The 18,962-nt window shown below is 42.3% G+C and overlaps 1 protein-coding gene across 1 annotated transcript; it reads right to left on the reverse strand.

Moving 5' to 3' along the window:
- Positions 1-15,044: 15,044 nt before the first annotated feature.
- On the reverse strand, positions 15,045-18,458 carry LOC145391171 (small integral membrane protein 12-A). The gene is made up of 3 exons (XM_080265851.1): positions 18,418-18,458; positions 17,576-17,701; positions 15,045-15,473 (listed from the first exon to the last, which is right to left on the reverse strand). The coding sequence occupies exons 2-3, from the start codon at positions 17,653-17,655 to the stop codon at positions 15,281-15,283; spliced, it is 273 nt and encodes a 90-aa protein (XP_080121977.1). The 5' UTR covers positions 17,656-17,701; positions 18,418-18,458; the 3' UTR covers positions 15,045-15,280.
- Positions 18,459-18,962: the final 504 nt, after the last annotated feature.

Consider the following 18,962-nt stretch of genomic DNA (forward strand, 5'->3'; position numbering starts at 1 on the left):
TGCCGCACCGGAGTCTCACATCCATATGTTAAAGTTGGCACTAACATTCCGTCATGTAAGCCTCGTGCAGCTGCAACACTCAAGCCTCTGTTTCTTATCAAGGCCTTCATCGCATCATCTACTTTCCTTTCTTGGATCTCTCCACTTTCCACTTCCTTTGCACTTTTCCTCTTTTCTGTCACTATGCCCAGTTATTTGAACTCTCACCAGTTCCAGTCTCTCTCCATTCACTGTAACATCGCACTGGGAGTCACCTTCTTTGTCAATAACCACCACTTTACTCTTTTCTACATTTACTCTCAAGGCACGACGCTTGCAGACATCAGCAAGACTCTTCACTAGCCTACCAAGTTCTTATCCAGTAATTGCAAGTAGTACTGTATCATCAGCATACAACAGATTTGAGATATTCCATCCATCACCATTCATTACCAGTGCCATCCTCCTCTCCATTACTCGTGTTTTGACTTCTCTCATCATCCCATCCTTGTACCGAACAACCATGGGGACATCACACAACCTACCTCCTTACCTCCTCAGTATCCCTGCTTGTCGTAAGAAGTGGCTAAAAGTGGTGCGTTTGTCTCCAGTCATTCCTTGCTGTCCTTCTGCTCTTCTGTCCCACCTCTTTTCCATTCCATGTTTCTTCCCGCTTTTATTTCCTCATTGCTCCTACGCTGCCATAAACCCCTAGTAATGCCATCAACAATTTAACTCAGTAACTCATTTACATTATTTGTTGCTCCAAGTTGTAACTCAAGGGATACATTATTGCTTTATTTACGTCAGAGTTGTAAAATGTAAATGTAGTCATTGGTGCATGCTGTCTTTACCAAAAAAAAAAAAAAAAAAATGCATTTATGTTGCTGTGTGCGAACACGTTTTCATGTCTACATTTTAGACTGTACGGACATAAATATAAGGACAGGAACATAACCAGTATTCTGCAGGTTTATTTCATCATTCTACTTTGTATCTAATATTGAATAGATTATAAGGAATTTAATTATTTATGTTTTGCACACACTTAGGCCTTATCCTATAAAATTACAGGTATGTCTCCATTGTTTATAATAAAACCTGTAGGCCTACATAAACGGCTTTTTTTCACCGCAGATGACTATAATATGCAAACTTAATCAAATGGCTAAGGAGGTGCTACTAATCCTTCTTTCTAAAAGGGAAATGGGAATTCCGGCTCCTTGCAGTTCACATTCACCTTACATCGCCCATCCGCAAGCCGGACCTCACACTCCCCAGGGCAGGGCAGCAGCGGCGATGTGATGATGGAGGCAGGCGCGAAACTGATTGTGGGTGGTGGTGGTGGTGGTGGTGGTGGTTCTGTGGCGGCCAATGCAAAAGCTTCTCGCCTGTACCGTGGAGGTGGGGCTGCCTTCGGGGGGCAGTTGAAGTCCAACACGCACTCCCCTGACTCAAGCCGGATCTCACACTTGTTAGGGCAGGGCAGCAGCGGCGCACCCACGATGGTAGGCACAGGCGTTCGATATTCGGGTGGTGGTGGTAGTGTTGGCGGTATGAAGGTGGGTGGTGGCGCTGCGGCGAAGGCAGAAGCTTCTTGCCTGTACCGTGGAGGTGGGGCTGCCTTCGGGGGACAGTTGAAGTCCAACACACACTCCCCTGACTCAAGCCGGATCTCACACTTGTTAGGGCAGGGCAGCAGCGGCGCTCCCACGATGGTAGGCACGGGTGTTCGGTAGTTGGTGGGTGGGGTTGGTGTTGTGGGTGGTTGCGCTGCGGCGAAGGCAGAAGCTTCTCGCCTGTTCCGCATCCCTGGGTAGCCATCGTCTTGCCCTGCTTCTATCCCTGAAGCCCACACAAGGCCATCCGAACTCTGTGGATCGGTTGCACCTACGTAGAGTTGTGGCCTGGCCCCGAGGGCGACCAGAAGCAGGGCGACAAGAGCGCTGATTCTGGCAGACATATTGCACTGCCAAGCTGCCTTTCCACCACCGGCCAACAACTGAACTGAAATGGATGCTGGGAATTAAGTTCGCCGGTATTTATAGAGTGTGGAGAAAGAGAGGTGTCTTCAGCCCCACTGGGCTCCGGACAAACACGTTTTGAAAATGACTTTTTTCGTAGGGACTTTATAAGGTCTATTACTTGACTAACACTTCATAAAAATAAATAAAGATGAGGAATTTTTGTTTTATTCCTGAAACTTTTATTAACATCGAATAAATAATAATAATTCTTTATACAGCAGTATATGGCAATCCCATCTGTGTCCTGATTGGCTAGCTAACATGACGTCAGTAGTCCGTCTCCTTACCACGTCACGTCATGGCGGGAAGGCGGGAAGTTTGTTTCATGGTTTATTTGTGTTTACCTTCTACATTTGTAGCCATGGTGTTTTGTGCTGTCGTTACATGTAAAGTTAATTCGAGAAACAGAAGTAAGTTTTTATCTTTTCATTTTTTTCCACGAAACCAACACACGAAAAGATCTATCGCACGTCAAGCAAGTAAAACCATGGCACTTTATTTGTTCTATGCATTTTTCACCCAAGTGTTTTAACTTTCACCTGTCATATGACATGTCAAGCTCTCTTTAAGGCAAATTTCGTACCCTGCATTAAATCTACCAAGACTAGGAAACAACCTAGGCAATCCTGTTTCATATGGAAGTCATTTGCAGTATTTTATCAGTGCCGACCTCTTGCTTTCAGAACAGATTTTTAGTGGAAATAAGAGAATTAAGTTTTCAGTACCTTCTCAGTTATCCATCAAGTGACTCTATGATAATACTTCAGTCAATTTCAGCATTACTTGATAGTTCTCTAAATGTTGTTGTCGTAGTTGTGGATGTGCAGTATTTTATCAGACGAGTCACTACACTATTGATTTCAGTGCACAGAATGGGCTGCTGAATATACAGGGTGTCTGGCGAGTTTTGTCAGTAATGTTATGTATGAAATTAATTATGTAAGTGTGGAATATTGCACTAGTTTTCCAATACATTTAAGATTTTATTTACTCGGTAAAGACAATATTGTGAATAATAATACTGAACAATTGTGTATAACTATTGCAGAAAACTTATGATAATGGAACTTTTTTTTTTTCTAATGTCATGAATAGCCATCACCAGAAGTTAAAAACAAAAACTCGCGGGACACACTTTAAAACGGATTTGCTACTGTGTAATAAACAGCATTTGGTTCTGTGGTTTAAATTTTTATATAAACAAGGGTCTTATCAGTAATGCCTTAGCCTGTCTTCCTTATAGCAAAAGCTGGACAAGATATATATAGTCTTAAGATTACGCTTCATTATTAGTGTAAGGCACGACGGAGTGAGGATCAGTTAGGATGTTCTTTCCCCCTCTCAGTTTCGGCTGGTTTTGTTCCTAAGCGTACCAGGTCACTGCAGGCTCCTAAACTGGGTATTGTCTTTGCTAATATAACTGCAGTATCAGTTTCATGCCAAGTTTTTTTCCTCTAGATGCTTTGTGTGTGTGTGTGTGTGTGTGTGTGTGTGTGTGTGTGTGTGTTTACCTAATTGTTCTTACTGAATCTTTACAGGATTGAGTCAAGCTCGTACTGTCCCGTGCATTAAATCATTTTTATCATATTCTTAAATTTATGAATTGTTTTGGCACACACTTCATTCGGTAGTGCATTCCACTGATCACTTGCCCTATTTGGGAAGCTGAATTTCCTTACGTCTTTATCACCTCTCTTTTTATGCAGTTTTATGCAGTGTCCTCTTGCTGACGCTTCCCCATTGGTTATATATTCATTTATGTCTATTATCTCCTTCCCTGAGACACATTTATATAGCATAATCATGTCTTCTTTTTTCCTTCTCTCCTGTAGTGTTGGCAGATTCAATTTCTCTAGTATTTCTGACGAATGATGTTATAATCATTCTCAGCATGTCTTCATTTGTGTATGTGAATGCTATTCTCATATTTGCAAGCAGTGTATACATGTTACGTACCTTCTCACTGATGTGGTCAGCTGGAGATAGTCTGTTTTTGATAATCACACCTAGGTCTTTCTTTCCGATATGTTTAGGGTTTTACTTCCTAACTTATAACCCCAATCTGGTCTTTTTCCATTTCTACCAAACAATTACATGCCATGTATTACTCCATTCATGAAGTTTATTTAATTCTTCTTGTAGCTCTTTACAAGAGACTGTGTTAGCAATTCTCCTTTGTCTTTTTGCATCACCAGCAAACATATTTAGATAGATTTCATTTCCAGTGTTGCTGTCTATGTCATTTATAAGCACTGAAAACATAATTGGTGCCAGCACTGAGCCCTGTGAAACCCCGCTAGTCACTTCCCTTCATGGTGAGTAATTTTCCCTTAATACTGTTCTCATTTCCCCTTTGCTGAGAAAATCCTGCATCCAACAATACAGTTTGCCTCGGATTCCTCCTTGATGGTACAGTTTCCATAAAAGTCTTTGGTGCGGTACTCTGTCAAATGCTTTTTTGAAATCTAAATAGATAATGTCCACCCATCCTTCTCTTTTCTGTAATGTTTCTGCGACTCTGCCATAATAGTAGCTTAATAGATTAGTAACATGATTTTCCCGTTCTGAAACCAAATTGCCCGTCTGTTATCATATTGTGTTCTCGATGGTTTACCCAAACTTTTCTTATCAGGTTTTCCAGTATCTTACAACACTGGTTAGTGATACTGGCTGGTAGTTGAGTGGATTTTGTCTATTCCATATCTTGAATAAGGGAACAATGTTGGCTTTCTTCCAAATATCAGGCAGTTTACCATGACCCAAGGATTTCTTGAATATTAAAGTTAATGGTTTACTTAACGCTTCTGCACATTCATGTAGCACCCAACATGAAACTTCATCAAGACCATTTGCTTTTCCTTTGTCTAATTTGCTTAACTCCTCCTGTATTTCTTTTTCTGAGATTTGTATATCTGGTAATATGTGTGGACATGCATGTTTCAAATCATCTCTCTCAAAATCATTTTCCTCCGTAAAAACTGATTGGAAGTTTTTATTTAGTGCTTCACAAATATCTTTCTCTTGTGTGTAGGTGATCCCTTCGTCCGGAATGGATTGTATTTTATCTTTTACTGTTGCTTTGCTTCGAATGTGGCCATAGAATAGCATCGGTTGATCACTACTTTTATTTATAATGTCTTCAATATGTCTTTGGGCTTCTCTCCTTATTCTTGTATAATCGTTTCTTGCCTGTTTATAGTTAATATATATATATATATATATATATATATATATATATATATATATATATATATATATATATATATATACACTGTATATATTGTGTGTATGTGTGTGACCTTTGACCCTTCAGAAAGAGTCCCTTTCGGTCCAGCTAACAGAAAGCAAGCCGAGAAAATGATGAGAGAGAGAGAGAGAGAGAGAGAGAGAGAGAATGTTAAATACCAAGCCAAAACTGCTAATTACACCCTCTGACTGAAGGGGTTAATGAGGGTCGTCTCTTAACTGGGCTAACAAGATCCAACAGTGGTCATTACACCTGATACACACGCTTAATTAACCCACCTTGATTAATTAAAATGAATGGCAATTACAGGTAAATATATCTTGTAATAAGCGGTCAGTATGCAATTTGATGCAGGTAATTAAGGAGCAATTATATATAAAGCTCTGTAATTAGCACATCGTTAGAGATTCCTATGGCAGTTGCTTCTGTCTTGCAAGCTCTCTGTCTGTCTGTCTGTCTCTCTCTCTCGTAACAGTCACTATCTATCTAACTATCTATAGCCCGACGCCCTAATCCCGCAAAGGGTGGCCGCAGACAGAACGCCTCCAAGTCGCTCTGTCACCCACCATTTGCCTACCCTCCCCCAACTCACTCCCCCCTCCCACATATACCTCTCAACTCCATCCCTCCACCTCAACCTCAGTCTTCCCCTTCCTCTCCCTACCTCCAGTCACTCTTTGGAGAATTATTTTACCTCCTCCGTGTAATTATTTCTTCGTATCTTCTGTATATCTTTCAAATACCTTCATAATCTGCGTTAATAGGATATTGAAGAAAATTGGAGTGTAAAGTGTACGTTAAATCGCTAAAGAGGAGGTGTTAGGACATATACACAAATATTCTTTTTCTCCTCCTCCTCCTCTCATTATCATCACCACAAACACCACAGTCATTACCACCTTCCTCATTCTCCTCTTCCTCATCATCATCACCACCACCACCACCATCATCATCATCATCAACATCATCACCATCATGAATATCATCATCATCATCATTATCATTATCTTTCCCGTATGTCAGACAAGGAACTATCGCCCTCAGTCTGTTTCTTCCTCTTCCTATGACCTCCAGCCTCTTTAAATTCTCTAACAGACAGCCTGAAAGGAGATAGGGACTGTTGTTGTCTGGATTTCTCTGTCCATAATACCAGTCAGTAATAGCCACACCACACCACACAGGATAATACCACAGCTTTCAGTTAATAGACACGCCACACCACCATACGGAATAATACCACACCAGTCCATAATAGCCACACCACACCACACCAGTCAGTAACAATCACACCACACCACACCACCACACAGGATAATACCACACCTTTCAATTAATAGCCACGCCACACCACCATACGGAATAATACCACACCAGTCCATAATAGCCACACCACACCACACCAGTCAGTAACAATCACACCACACCACACCAGTCAGTAACAATCACACCACACCACACCAGTCAGTAACAATCACACCACACCACACCACCACACAGGATAATACCATACCTTTCAATTAATAGCCACACCACACCACCATACGGGATAGTACCACACCAGTCCATAATAGCCACACCACACCACCACACCTGTCAGTAACCACCACACCACACCACACCACCACACCAGTCAGTAACAATCACACCACCACACCAGGCAGTAACAATCACACCACCACACCAGGCAGTAACAATCACACCACCACACCAGTCAGTAATAATCACACCACACCACACCACCACACCAGTCAGTAACAATCACACCACACCACACCACCACACCAGTCAGTAACAATCACACCACCACACCAGTCAGTAACAATCACACCACACCACACCACTCAGCATAGTTCGGATAAAAATATTCTTCTTTAGGCCATTTTAGTATTATTTTTTAATTTTGTCTTTTCACCAGAATATGTGATGGAAAAATTAAAACATGTAGGGTTTAATCAATGCATTATTTCCGGGAAGAATTCAGGAAAAAATAAGAAACTGCTACACAATCAATCCTGCACCCGGGGGGGACAGGGGGGGCTTCTCCCTGAAATCTACGGATATTTCAAAACACTGGTCAGTTGCACACCATCAGCAGCTTAAGGGGAAGGAAGGAGGTATAGTTTGATTTGTCGTTCATGGTTCCTTGTTAGTGTTTGTTTCGTGTTTTTTTTTTTTTTTTTTTTTAGTTGTGGTGGATTTGTTGTTCTTGTGTTTTGTTATTGTTTTTGTTGTGGATGACGGAGCTGACTTCTTGCTTACGACCGCCATACTGCGCCCAGACCACTGGAGGCCTTACCGCGACCCTCAGGACCCGATGCTGGGGTACCATCGAGTCGTACGGGTCGTTCTCGATGTCATTGTGGTGGTGGTGGGCTCCCCGGACGACCTTCTGCTGTAGGGGCAAAGTAACACACAGGAGCACTGGCCGTAGGGACGCGTGTAGCAGCACTAGGGACGCGACTCACGGCTCTGACCTGGTGTGGGTTACGGAGGGGTAGTAATAGCTGTAGTGATGATGATAGTAGTGATAGTAATAATATTAGTAATAATAATAGCAGTGAGTGATAATAATAATGATTATAGTAGTGGTGATAATAATAATGATGATAACTGAAATAATAACCAGCCCTTACCCAAGACGTCTCCCCATCATGCGGGAAAGAATATATGGCTATGCACTAATAGTTATGCCACAAACAAATCGCCTCCACGGGGTGGCCACAAACAAATCGCCTCCACGTCGCTCTCCCCCGCCATTTCATTGCCCTGCTCCCAACTCACACCCCCCTCTCTCATATACTTCTCCACTCCATTCCTTCATCTCATCCTCGGCCTCCCCCTCCCTCTCCCCCCTCCACCTCACTCACTCTCCTCGTCAGTCTCTCACCCTCTCGTACACTGTCTACCCGCCCTCGCCCAGGAGGGGCTCGGAGACTTCTAGGCGATTGTCACTCGGTTTGTTTGTCTGTCTGTATGTTAACAACTTTACACGAAAACTACTGGTGCGATTTAGACTCAGATTACAGGGGTGATGGGCTGTGACCTTCTGATGTCCTGATTAAATTCTGAGCCAAGGCCCAGGCTGTAGACCAAAAAAAAAAAAAAGAAAAAAAAAAAAAAACATCGGTTTTTCGCTATAACTCCTTTCAGATTCGTCATGAAACCCAAATCTAAAGGTGCATCTTTCAGATCTGCATCCTATAACATGCCTCATTACATCAGGGGGGTCACCCCCCACTTAGCGGTAGGGGGGTCAGTGTCAGGTGGGTCGGGCCTAAAATTTCAAATGGGCATAAAATTGTCAAGTTTCACCCGATTTACTCCATATTTAATATGTGACATCTTTGACTAGATATCCTGTTGTGTTTATACGTCAGCACTAAAATGACTGCCGGGGACGGGTTTGCTGTTCCTTGGCACCGCTTCTTGTTCTTTAATAAGTGAAGATGATCCAGTCAGTAGTTTCCAAGATTACAGATTAGTTTCCTTCTATGGGTATAGCTCGTAAAATACAATGTGGCCATTTCATAGATAAAGACATAAACCAGGACTTGTACTCTATCTTTCTGTAAGATGTGAAGAGAATCCAGCAAAAAGTTTCCAAAATATAACACTAGAAAGCGTTCACAGAGCGCATACCTCCGCCAATAATATTGCCATTAAAAAGGATCCGAATCCGTGTTAGTGGATATAGGATCTGGATCCGTCCCCATATTAAATCAATTCGTTTTTGGTCCATGGCCATCTTCCCATAAAATTTCATTGATATTCATTTCGAACATTATTGTGCAGGATAATCCGGATCCGCCCCCAAATTTAATAATTCTTCCTTGGCCCATGGCCCACCCTTTCACAAAACTTAATCAGAATCCTCTCATAAGTTGTTTAGTAATATATAATGCAAGAGCATATCAATGTGCAATGATCAGAATAAGCTGCAGAGGAATGTGTAACGAAATCAGTTTAAAATTCCAACTCAACATCCGCTTCCATGTCGACATCTGGTACTTTGCATCTTCCATATTGACATACGGTCAAAAAGTGGGTTGGTGGAGGGTTAGTGCCCCTCTCCGTAAAACAAGTTACTCAAAGTCAAACGGCCACCCCATACGGGATTATGGCGTCTGGCAATAGATAGATACTTTGCATCATCCTTATTGACATCCGCTACATTGCATCTTCCAAATTGACGACGATACTTTGCATCTACAAGACACGTGAGAATATCGAAGTGCGGACACAATAAGTCGTTAGTGACGAGGTATAACGAAATTTCATAAGACACGATGTGACGACTCTCCAAATACTTCACAAATTACCGTACCTGAACTCAAAGCAGGAAGAACAGCCATTAAATACGCATCACAGCGAAATGAACCATGTTGTTCCACCCCCAGGTGTCAGGGTCCACACTGAGCTGAGAGCTCCCCCACTACAGTGCCACACTGCCTCAACTTCCACAAGTGTGGTAAGGGGGCGGAGCTAATAACTTCATATTAGCTAGCCAATCAGGACACAGATGGGATTGCCATATACTGCTGTACAAAAATAATAAATTGTTATTATTTATTCGATGTTAATAAAAGTTTCAGGAATAAAACAAAAATTCCTCATCTTTATTTATTTTTATGAAGTGTTAGTCAAGTAATGGACCTTATAAAGTCCCTACGAAAAAAGTCATTTTCAAAACGTGTTTGTCCGGAGCCCAGTGGGGCTGAAGACATCTCTCTTTCTCCACACCCTATAAATGCCGTTGACCTTAATTCCCAGCATCCATCTCAGTTCAGTTGTTGGCCGGTGGTGGAAAGGCAGCTTGACAGTGAAATATGTCTGCCAGAATCAACGCTCTTGTCGCCCTGCTTCTGGTCGCCCTCGGGGCCAAGTCACAACTCTACGTAGGTGCAACCGATCCACAGAGTTCGGATGGCCTTGTGTGGGCTTCAGGGATAGAAGCAGGGCAAGACGATGGCTACCCAGGGATGCGGAACAGGCGAGAAGCTTCTGCCTTCGCCGCAGCGCAACCACCCACAACACCAACCCCACCCACCAACTACCGAACACCCGTGCCTACCATCGTGGGAGCGCCGCTGCTGCCCTGCCCTAACAAGTGTGAGATCCGGCTTGAGTCAGGGGAGTGTGTGTTGGACTTCAACTGTCCCCCGAAGGCAGCCCCACCTCCACGGTACAGGCGAGAAGCTTCTGCATTGGCCGCCACAGAACCACCACCACCACCACCACCACCCACAATCAGTTACGCGCCTGCCTCCATCATCACATCGCCGCTGCTGCCCTGCCCTGGGAAGTGCGAGCTCCGGGATCCGAATGGGCAGTGTAGGGTGGATTTTAGCTGCCAGATAACAAAGCGCCGCCATGCCCTTCGCTAACGTCCGTATTCTAGAAAGAAGGATTAGTAGCACCTCCTTAGCGATTTGATTAAGTTAGCATCATAATCATCTGGGCAGATGAAATGGAGACAAACCTGTAATTTTATAGGATAAGGCCTATGTGTGTGCAAAACATAATTAAATTCCTTATAATCTGTTCAATATGACATACGAATTAGAATGATGAAATAAACCTGCAGAATGCTGGTTATGATCCTGTCCTTATATTTAATGTCCGTACAGTATAAAACGTAAAGATATACATGAATTATACGTGTTCGTACACAGCTACATAAATGCATTTTTTTTTTTACTATCAGACAGAACATGCACCAATGACTCTATGTACGTTTACATTTTAAGACAACTCTATAACATAAAGAAAGCAATATTGTATCCCTAGAGTTACAACTTGGAGCGGTAAATAATATAAATGAAAGTTACGCATTAAACTGTTGAGGATATTACACATTAGGCTTTTAGACCATACGTAATAATTTCACAGTCCCTATAATGGGCCTCAGCTTCTTCCATGATATAAAATGGCTGTTCTCCACGGGTTCTGGTTTCTAGAATGGGTTGGTCTGGCCACACAAGATTGTAGACCCACTGTAATAGTTTTGGATGGGAATGAATCAGTTACTTTTGTTGTTGTGATGACGCGCTGTCTTAGAGGCCAAGGGTACTAACCGCCCGCCAACTGTATGCAGCGCGAAATTGAAAAGATCATGTTTGTAGAGCCAGAGATATGTTTTACTGGAATCCCGACAGACACCCTCAAGATCGTACACCCACTGACGACCCTCAAGATCCTACACCCACTAACGACCCTCAGGATACTACACCCACTAACGACCCTCAAGATATACTACACCCATTAACGACCCTCAAGATCCTACACCCACTAACGACCCTCAAGATACTACACCCACTAACGACCCTCAAGATACTACACCCACAAACGACCCTCAAGATCCTACACCCACTGACGACCCTCAAGATACTACACCCACTGACGACCCTCAAGATACTACACCCACTGACGACCCTCAAGATACTACACCCACTGACGACCCTCAAGATACTACACCCACTAACGACCCTCAAGATATACTACACCCATTAACGACCCTCAAGATCTTACACCCACTAACGACCCTCAAGATACTACACCCACTGACGACCCTCAAGATCTTACACCCACTAACGACCCTCAAGATACTACACCCACTAACGACCCTCAAGATACTACACCCACAAACGACCCTCAAGATCCTACACCCACTGACGACCCTCAAGATACTACACCCACTGACGACCCTCAAGATACTACACCCACTAACGACCCTCAAGATATACTACACCCATTAACGACCCTCAAGATCTTACACCCACTAACGACCCTCAAGATACTACACCCACTAACGACCCTCAAGATATACTACACCCATTAACGACCCTCAAGATACTACACCCACTAACGACCCTCAAGATACTACACCCACTAACGACCCTCAAGATATCTTTATCATTCTTGCTTGGCCAGTCCCACCATAGGCTTACTGGCTCACTGGATCGGGTACAACTTTTTGCCAGTGTCACTTTAGAAATACACTAAGGTGGTTTGGACATGTGGAGAGGATGGAGAATGAAAGACTGACCAAGAGGGTATATGTAGGTGAAGTGGAGGGCGGGGAAGACCGAGGATGAGGTGGAGTGATGCTGTTGAGAGGTATATGAGGGAGAGGGGAGTGAGTTGGGAGGAGGGCAGTCAAATGGTGGGTGACAAAGGTACTTGGAGGCGATTTGTCTGCGGCGACCCTTTGCGGGATTAGGGCGTCAGGCTATAGATGGATAGATAGACTTTCAACCTCATCTATGCCATCATTCTCACCCTTACCCGATAAACACACAGGTTTCTTGTCACCCCAAACAGGAGCCACCTACCTGGGGTTATTAAAAAAAAAAAAAAAAAAAATGCTTCATAAGGCGCCTTCCACACACTATGTTTTGGCCTTCCTCCTGACCCTTCTGACTCCCTTATTTTATCATACATGTGTGTGTGTGTGTGTGTATCTGTGTGTGTGTGTGTGTGTGTGTGTATCTGTGTGTGTGTGTGTGTGTGTGTGTGTGTCGATAGAAAGTAAAAAGATGGAAAATACTCTGAAAAACATAGTCACGAATTTTCAGGCCAAACCATGCCAGGCTCAGGCACTTAAATTCTTATATCGTCAGCAGAACCAGCAGTAAATATATAAAGACGTTGTTTGCCTCTCCATCATCTTATTGTTTTTTTTCTTGGAGGGAACAATTGGCGGTATTCTTCCCTTTGCTTCGTTCTTCCTTGCATAAAATTAAAATGTAAATCCAATATCCCTACCAGCTAAAACCAAATCCTCCTCCCAGTTAAATCGCTCAAAGAAAAATGTCAAGAACCACGCAGAATAGATCCTTGTAAGTTATCAGTGTCGACCCTGCATCATTTAGTTCCTACCCCCACTGCCACACTGCCCACACCAGCAGGCAGAGCAGTCCCCGCAAGACGGAAGCAACTACCATAGGAATCTCTAACGATGTGCTAATTACAGAGCTTTATATATAATTGCTCCTTAATTACCTGTATCAGATTGCACACTGACTGCTAATTACATGATATATTTACCCGTAATTGCCATTCATTTTAATTAATCAAGGTGGGTTAATGAAGCGTGTGCATCAGATATAATGACCACTGTTGGATCTTGTTAGCCCAGTTAAGAGACGACCCTCATTAACCCCTTCAGTCAGAGGGTGTAATTAGCAGTTTTGGCCTGGTATTTAACATTCTCTCTCTCTCTCTCCACACTACATACTTGTAAGGTCATATACATCCATCCATCCATCCACAGACATAGTTATAGATAGATAATAGATAGACAGATAGATAATAGATTGATAGCCAAAACTCTGTGCCAAGTTAGAGTAAGAGGAGTATAGTTTGGTTAATTACCCACCATTACATAACACCTGCTGGGTCTGCAGCCATGCGATGTGTCCGGCTTAGAGAAGCTGGACGCCCCTGCCCTGCATAGTCCCGGGTCACCCTTGGGCAAGCTGTAGCACCCGTTAACCCACCAAAAAGTTTTTTTTGTTTTTAACAGCTTATATGATGTAACTCAGTAGCATAAAAATATAATGCTACGGATGCACATATTTTCTTTAGCACTTCTTTGTGATCAGCACCATATTCTAGTGTTAATTTCTTGCAACAGATCCACACCGGAGATGTATACAAGTCAGTTATACGGCTAGTTAAACGGAACAGAGTAAACAGCTCTCACACAGCCTCTTCACATAGCCAGACCATCTCACACTACCCATGGGCATCACCTGACTGTACTCTTTTCACCTTAGCTTGTCCCAGATTTTCATCCTTTTGCAGCTTAATTCACATAGCCAAGTGGCAGAAAAAGACAATGCTACAACTCTACATCCTTTCTTTAACACTTCTTTGTGACTAGCAGCATATTCTAGTGTTATTCTATCATTACAGCTCAGAAGTCAAGATGGAGATGGCAATTGTAGGCCAAGTGAACAGTAAACAGCTCTCACACATCCTCTCCATATATCCAAACCATCTGACTATCTGTGGACATCATATCAATAACAAATCATTTTCTTAATCCCTTCAGTTCAGTGACTTATTCTTCATTTCTACTCATGGTGCTGTTAGACAATTATATTCCACTTTTGACAGCTTTGTATTGGTCAGGGGTTTAATTCAGACTATATCTAACTCCTTCAATTCAAAAAGTGAGAGAGAGAGAGAGAGAGAGAGAGAGAGAGAGAGAGAGAGACAGACAGACAGAGAGAGAGAAGGGGTTAAACTTGCATACACTGTTCTCTCCATGCCTTGTATTCTCGTTAGTTAAGGATGCTCCCTAACACCTCTTCCTTAGCAACTTGTTTTTTTCATCTGGCTGGTTAATATCCTTTTGTACATTATTTATGCAGAGTATGGTGATATTGGAAGGATTTGGGTAACACAGAAGAGGACAGTAAAGTGTAATAAACAAAATAAATCACTCAGGAAAAGGTATTAGGGAGCTTCCTCAGCCGACATGAATAACGGCCTATTAATGTGTGGCAGTTCATGTCCACATCACCATCTTCATTTATTTGCAATCATGTCTTCATTCATTTTCTTAATAGAGCTTTAGGTGAAATGAGAGGAGGGTAGTGTAATGGCAGGGGACAGGGTGATATGGAGGTGATTTGTTTGTGGCCCCCCCCTTATGGGATTAAAGCATCTGGCTATGGATTAGACAGACAAATAGATGAAATGGGAACATGTGGTGGATAGAGAAACTGAAAGTCAGGTTAAAACATATATCTGGGTAAGATATTTTGTAATTATATATATTCTGATGTACAACAGCTTAATAGAAAAACTTTAACAGTAGTATATATACGTTTATGTTAATTATAGCAGTATCTAGCCTTAATAAAATCTAAAGCCTAATTATATACAGTACATAGCATTATAGAAAGTCATAAATAATATCCTAAATCTAAAGCCAAAATATAAAACTATTTACATATTTATAGAATCAATTGCATACAAGCCCACATAAAAAAGAATCTCTAACAGCACCACAAAACTATCATTCGTCTTTTGCTAACGATGGAGAGACGTTTTTCTCAAAGATGGTTTTTGGAACAAACGTCTTCTCGCTCAGTGGGGGTGGGGTCGCCTTGTCTCCCTCCACCATCTCCTTCAGTAGTCGCTCATTCCGCTGGTCCTCCACCGACGGTCGATTCGGGGGCGGAGAGCGGAAGTATTTCTCAATGTTGTATCTGTGAACGTCAAATGCTGATGGTTAGATATTTGATTCCCTTTGTCATTATACAACACATACATTTGATCACTACTGTCCTATATTCTTTACACCTTAACCTGGGCCAGATTATCATCCTTTAGTAGCTTATTTCATGAAGTTCAGTGGTAGAAAATGACAATATTTCAGCTTTGCTTCCTATCCTTAGCACCAACTTCATGATTAGCACCATATTCTAGCATTAATCTGTTATTACAACTCAGCATTCAAGATGATGAGGTGCCGATTTTAACCCAAATTAGAGTAAAAATAGTTACACTCTCCTGCAGTATTCCAGTCATGTCCCCTAACCCTGAAATCTGTTTTAGGACTTAATGATATATTTTCTATAGTCTGCCACTTGGGGTATCCCTTCCACATTGAGATCTGCATTGTGCTTCACCCTGTTACTCTCACATGTTCTCTCCATGTCCAAATCACCTCAGTATTCTCATGTGTATCACCTCACTGACACTCATTGCCTAAGCCTTCTACTGTACTTCAGTCTGCACACATTGTTCTGTCTCTCAGTGACGCTATGTCTTCATCTCATCATTCACACGTCACTGCAAACTCTTTTACCCACTTTGTTTCGATACCATCCAGCACCATGCCTCCCACACACACAAAGCACAGAGTTCCATTTCATATACAAAGTCCTTTCATATAAAGTACCATACATACCCTATTACAGACAGACCCCAAGATACAACAGCCATAGATACGATACCCCGGCATAACGATGGGGATAGAAATACCACCCTATCCTGCCAAATGATGTCCAAACCCTGATATAATGATTTTCTTTTTCTTTTTACCAATTTTGATGATATTTTAGACTTAAATTTTGTGTTCAGGTTGATTTATAAACTGTTTTTAGACTTACATTAATGTGTTTTAGTCACTGGTGGGGTGAAAATTGTCATTTTGGGTTACAGTTTACTAAGTTAGATTTTTTGCCTGAATTATTTTTGATGATTTACAGACTTTATCTTTGGGTTTAGGTGAGTTATAAAGTGTATTTAGGCTTAGTTTAGCTTGTTTTAAAGCTATTTGAGGGTTTAGGTTAGCTAGATGCTTGTTTTTGGACTCATTTGGATGGGTTTAGGACTTAGCTGGGGAGGAAACCAAAGGCTCAAAAACACATCCCTATACTTTACATGTTAAATCTACCCCAAGATACGATACCCCGCCTAGCGATGGGTTTTCACATGACCAATTGCATTGTTAAACCGGGGTATGCCTGTATACCAGAGTGAAATTCATACCTGTAATATAAGTAATTTAATACGTGGTAATCCATAACACCAGTTTAACAAATTCTAAACCTACAGTTCATTACTCCCACACTACAAAAAGCATTTCTTAAGCTACATTAAATTATCTGTAGTTCATTCATTCATTCATTGCCAGACGCCATGTATCCCAGACGGGGTGGCCAATGGCTTAGAGTTAATTGTTTTACAGGGAGGGGCACTAATCCTCCACCAACCCCACTTGACACATAGGGATGCCAACAGCATCTGGTGTTCCCAGGCGGTCACCCATCCAAGTACTAACCAGACCCAACGTTGCTTACTAGGAATACAATATCAAGAGACGTTATCACAGTGAATAAAACTACTGTACATGCCTAGTGAAATGGCCGACACGTTCACAGACGCATCACTGAAGTATTTATTACGTATGTAGGTGGTTTGGACATGTGGAGAGGATGGGGGATGATAATTGGGTGAGGAAGGTGAGAAGTGTTAATATTGGGGGTGGGGTTATGAGGGGTAGACCGAGAAAGACATGGGACGAGGTCATTAAGTGTGACCTTAGGGTTAAGGGACTGAACAGGGAGGCTGCAATGGATCGTGCAGCGTGGAGAGCCGCCATTAGGTGACCAAGGCTGACACATGCAAGCATGTTGGAGCCTTTAAAAACGAAACGAAACCTAGGCTTCAAATTTTCTCACAGATTCAAGGTGTAGTGGGATTTTACGCTAATGAATACGCAGGAAAAGAATACCTACCGTACTCACAAAGAAGGGGTTAAAAAAGTAAAATAGAAAGTACACCATGACAACAGTATACCAACCCCACAAATCCGATGACAGCCGCTACCGGTAATGTGACGTACGGCGCATACGTACGCAGGAGCACCATCACCGGCCACATGATTTTGGTGTGTGGGAATGACGGTCTTCAGTTCGCTCCCTCCAGTCTGAAAAATACAAGAGAAATAGGACACTGTAATAGGCTTAACAGTATTTACTTCTCATTATGTCAACTTTTATTCTCTCTCTCTCTCTCTCTCTGCTCTTAACCCCATCAGTCCAATGACACACATGGTTCACATTTCATTCCTGCCACTACCAGCCACTTTCACTCAGCATGGGATTCTCTTTTCAAACTATAGGGGTTATATTCCACTTTAACCCTCTTCACTAATACAAGTCTATCCTACATTGTATAAACACTTGAATTCCAGTTGTTTCTGCTAATTACCAAGATGTCTGGGGATGCACTGACCTTGGGACCAGACCGACCTGAAAACATCACAATTACTCGTCTGAGATTATGATATGCATTTTAGATTGGTGTCTGGTGGTCTAGGGGTTTGAACGTCCCACTCGGAGTCACAACTTTGTATTGATCTAATCCCCATGAGGTGATTTAAGGCTTCTTGATCACGAAATACCATCAGGGGAGATTGGCCGGTCATCTGCCCTTTCATTTCCAATCCACAGTTATATATATGTCGTGCACTCAAGGGTTACATAAGCATTAGGGCAGCCGGCATTACACTATCTTATCTCTCATTTTATGTTCACATGTGGCCCTTTAATGACATTCCTTCGTTATTTCAGCAGATCAACTTGAAATGCAACAGGAAACTAAGTGGGATACATATATTTTAGATAATTTGGTGCGTTTTACCTCAATTTCGCCAAAATGGGCAAATCATCCAGCTGCCGGGGATTGTTTGTTTACAATGTCCTTTCGTGGCCTGAATCCAGCCCAAATCCGGATCGGGCAAATGTCGTTCCTTTACGATATTGCAGCTTTGACAAATTAAATCATGAAAAAAAAAAAAATCCTTCTTTGTTGGGCAGTAGTTCATTATTTCGGTATATATTCATGGTATTCCTAACTAATAGCATCAACATTATATCCCGTTCGGGGCATATCTTTTGTCTTCTGTTTTGCTGGCGGTGCTGTCTGCTTTTCATTGTTGTAATATTCCCTTCTGTACAGGAAGTTGATTAAACACTGATTGATCGTGACAGCAGTGGGGTAGCTTGTGATAGGGGAGGGGGGGAGGTGAGCAGGGCAGTCCCCTGTCAGACCCTGGATTCCCCCATATTATAATGTGCGCAGAGCTCGGCCCCAGATTTCGCTCCTCCCCTCATTTGTGAAGACCTGTGTATGCTACAGCGTGATATATACCGATATTTATGCTTCAGATTATGGGCCTAGTCTTA

Source organism: Coenobita brevimanus, chromosome 17, assembly GCF_032717465.1.
Source record: "Coenobita brevimanus isolate Jiangsu-jjx chromosome 17, ASM3271746v2, whole genome shotgun sequence".
Lineage (NCBI taxonomy): Eukaryota > Metazoa > Arthropoda > Malacostraca > Decapoda > Coenobitidae > Coenobita > Coenobita brevimanus.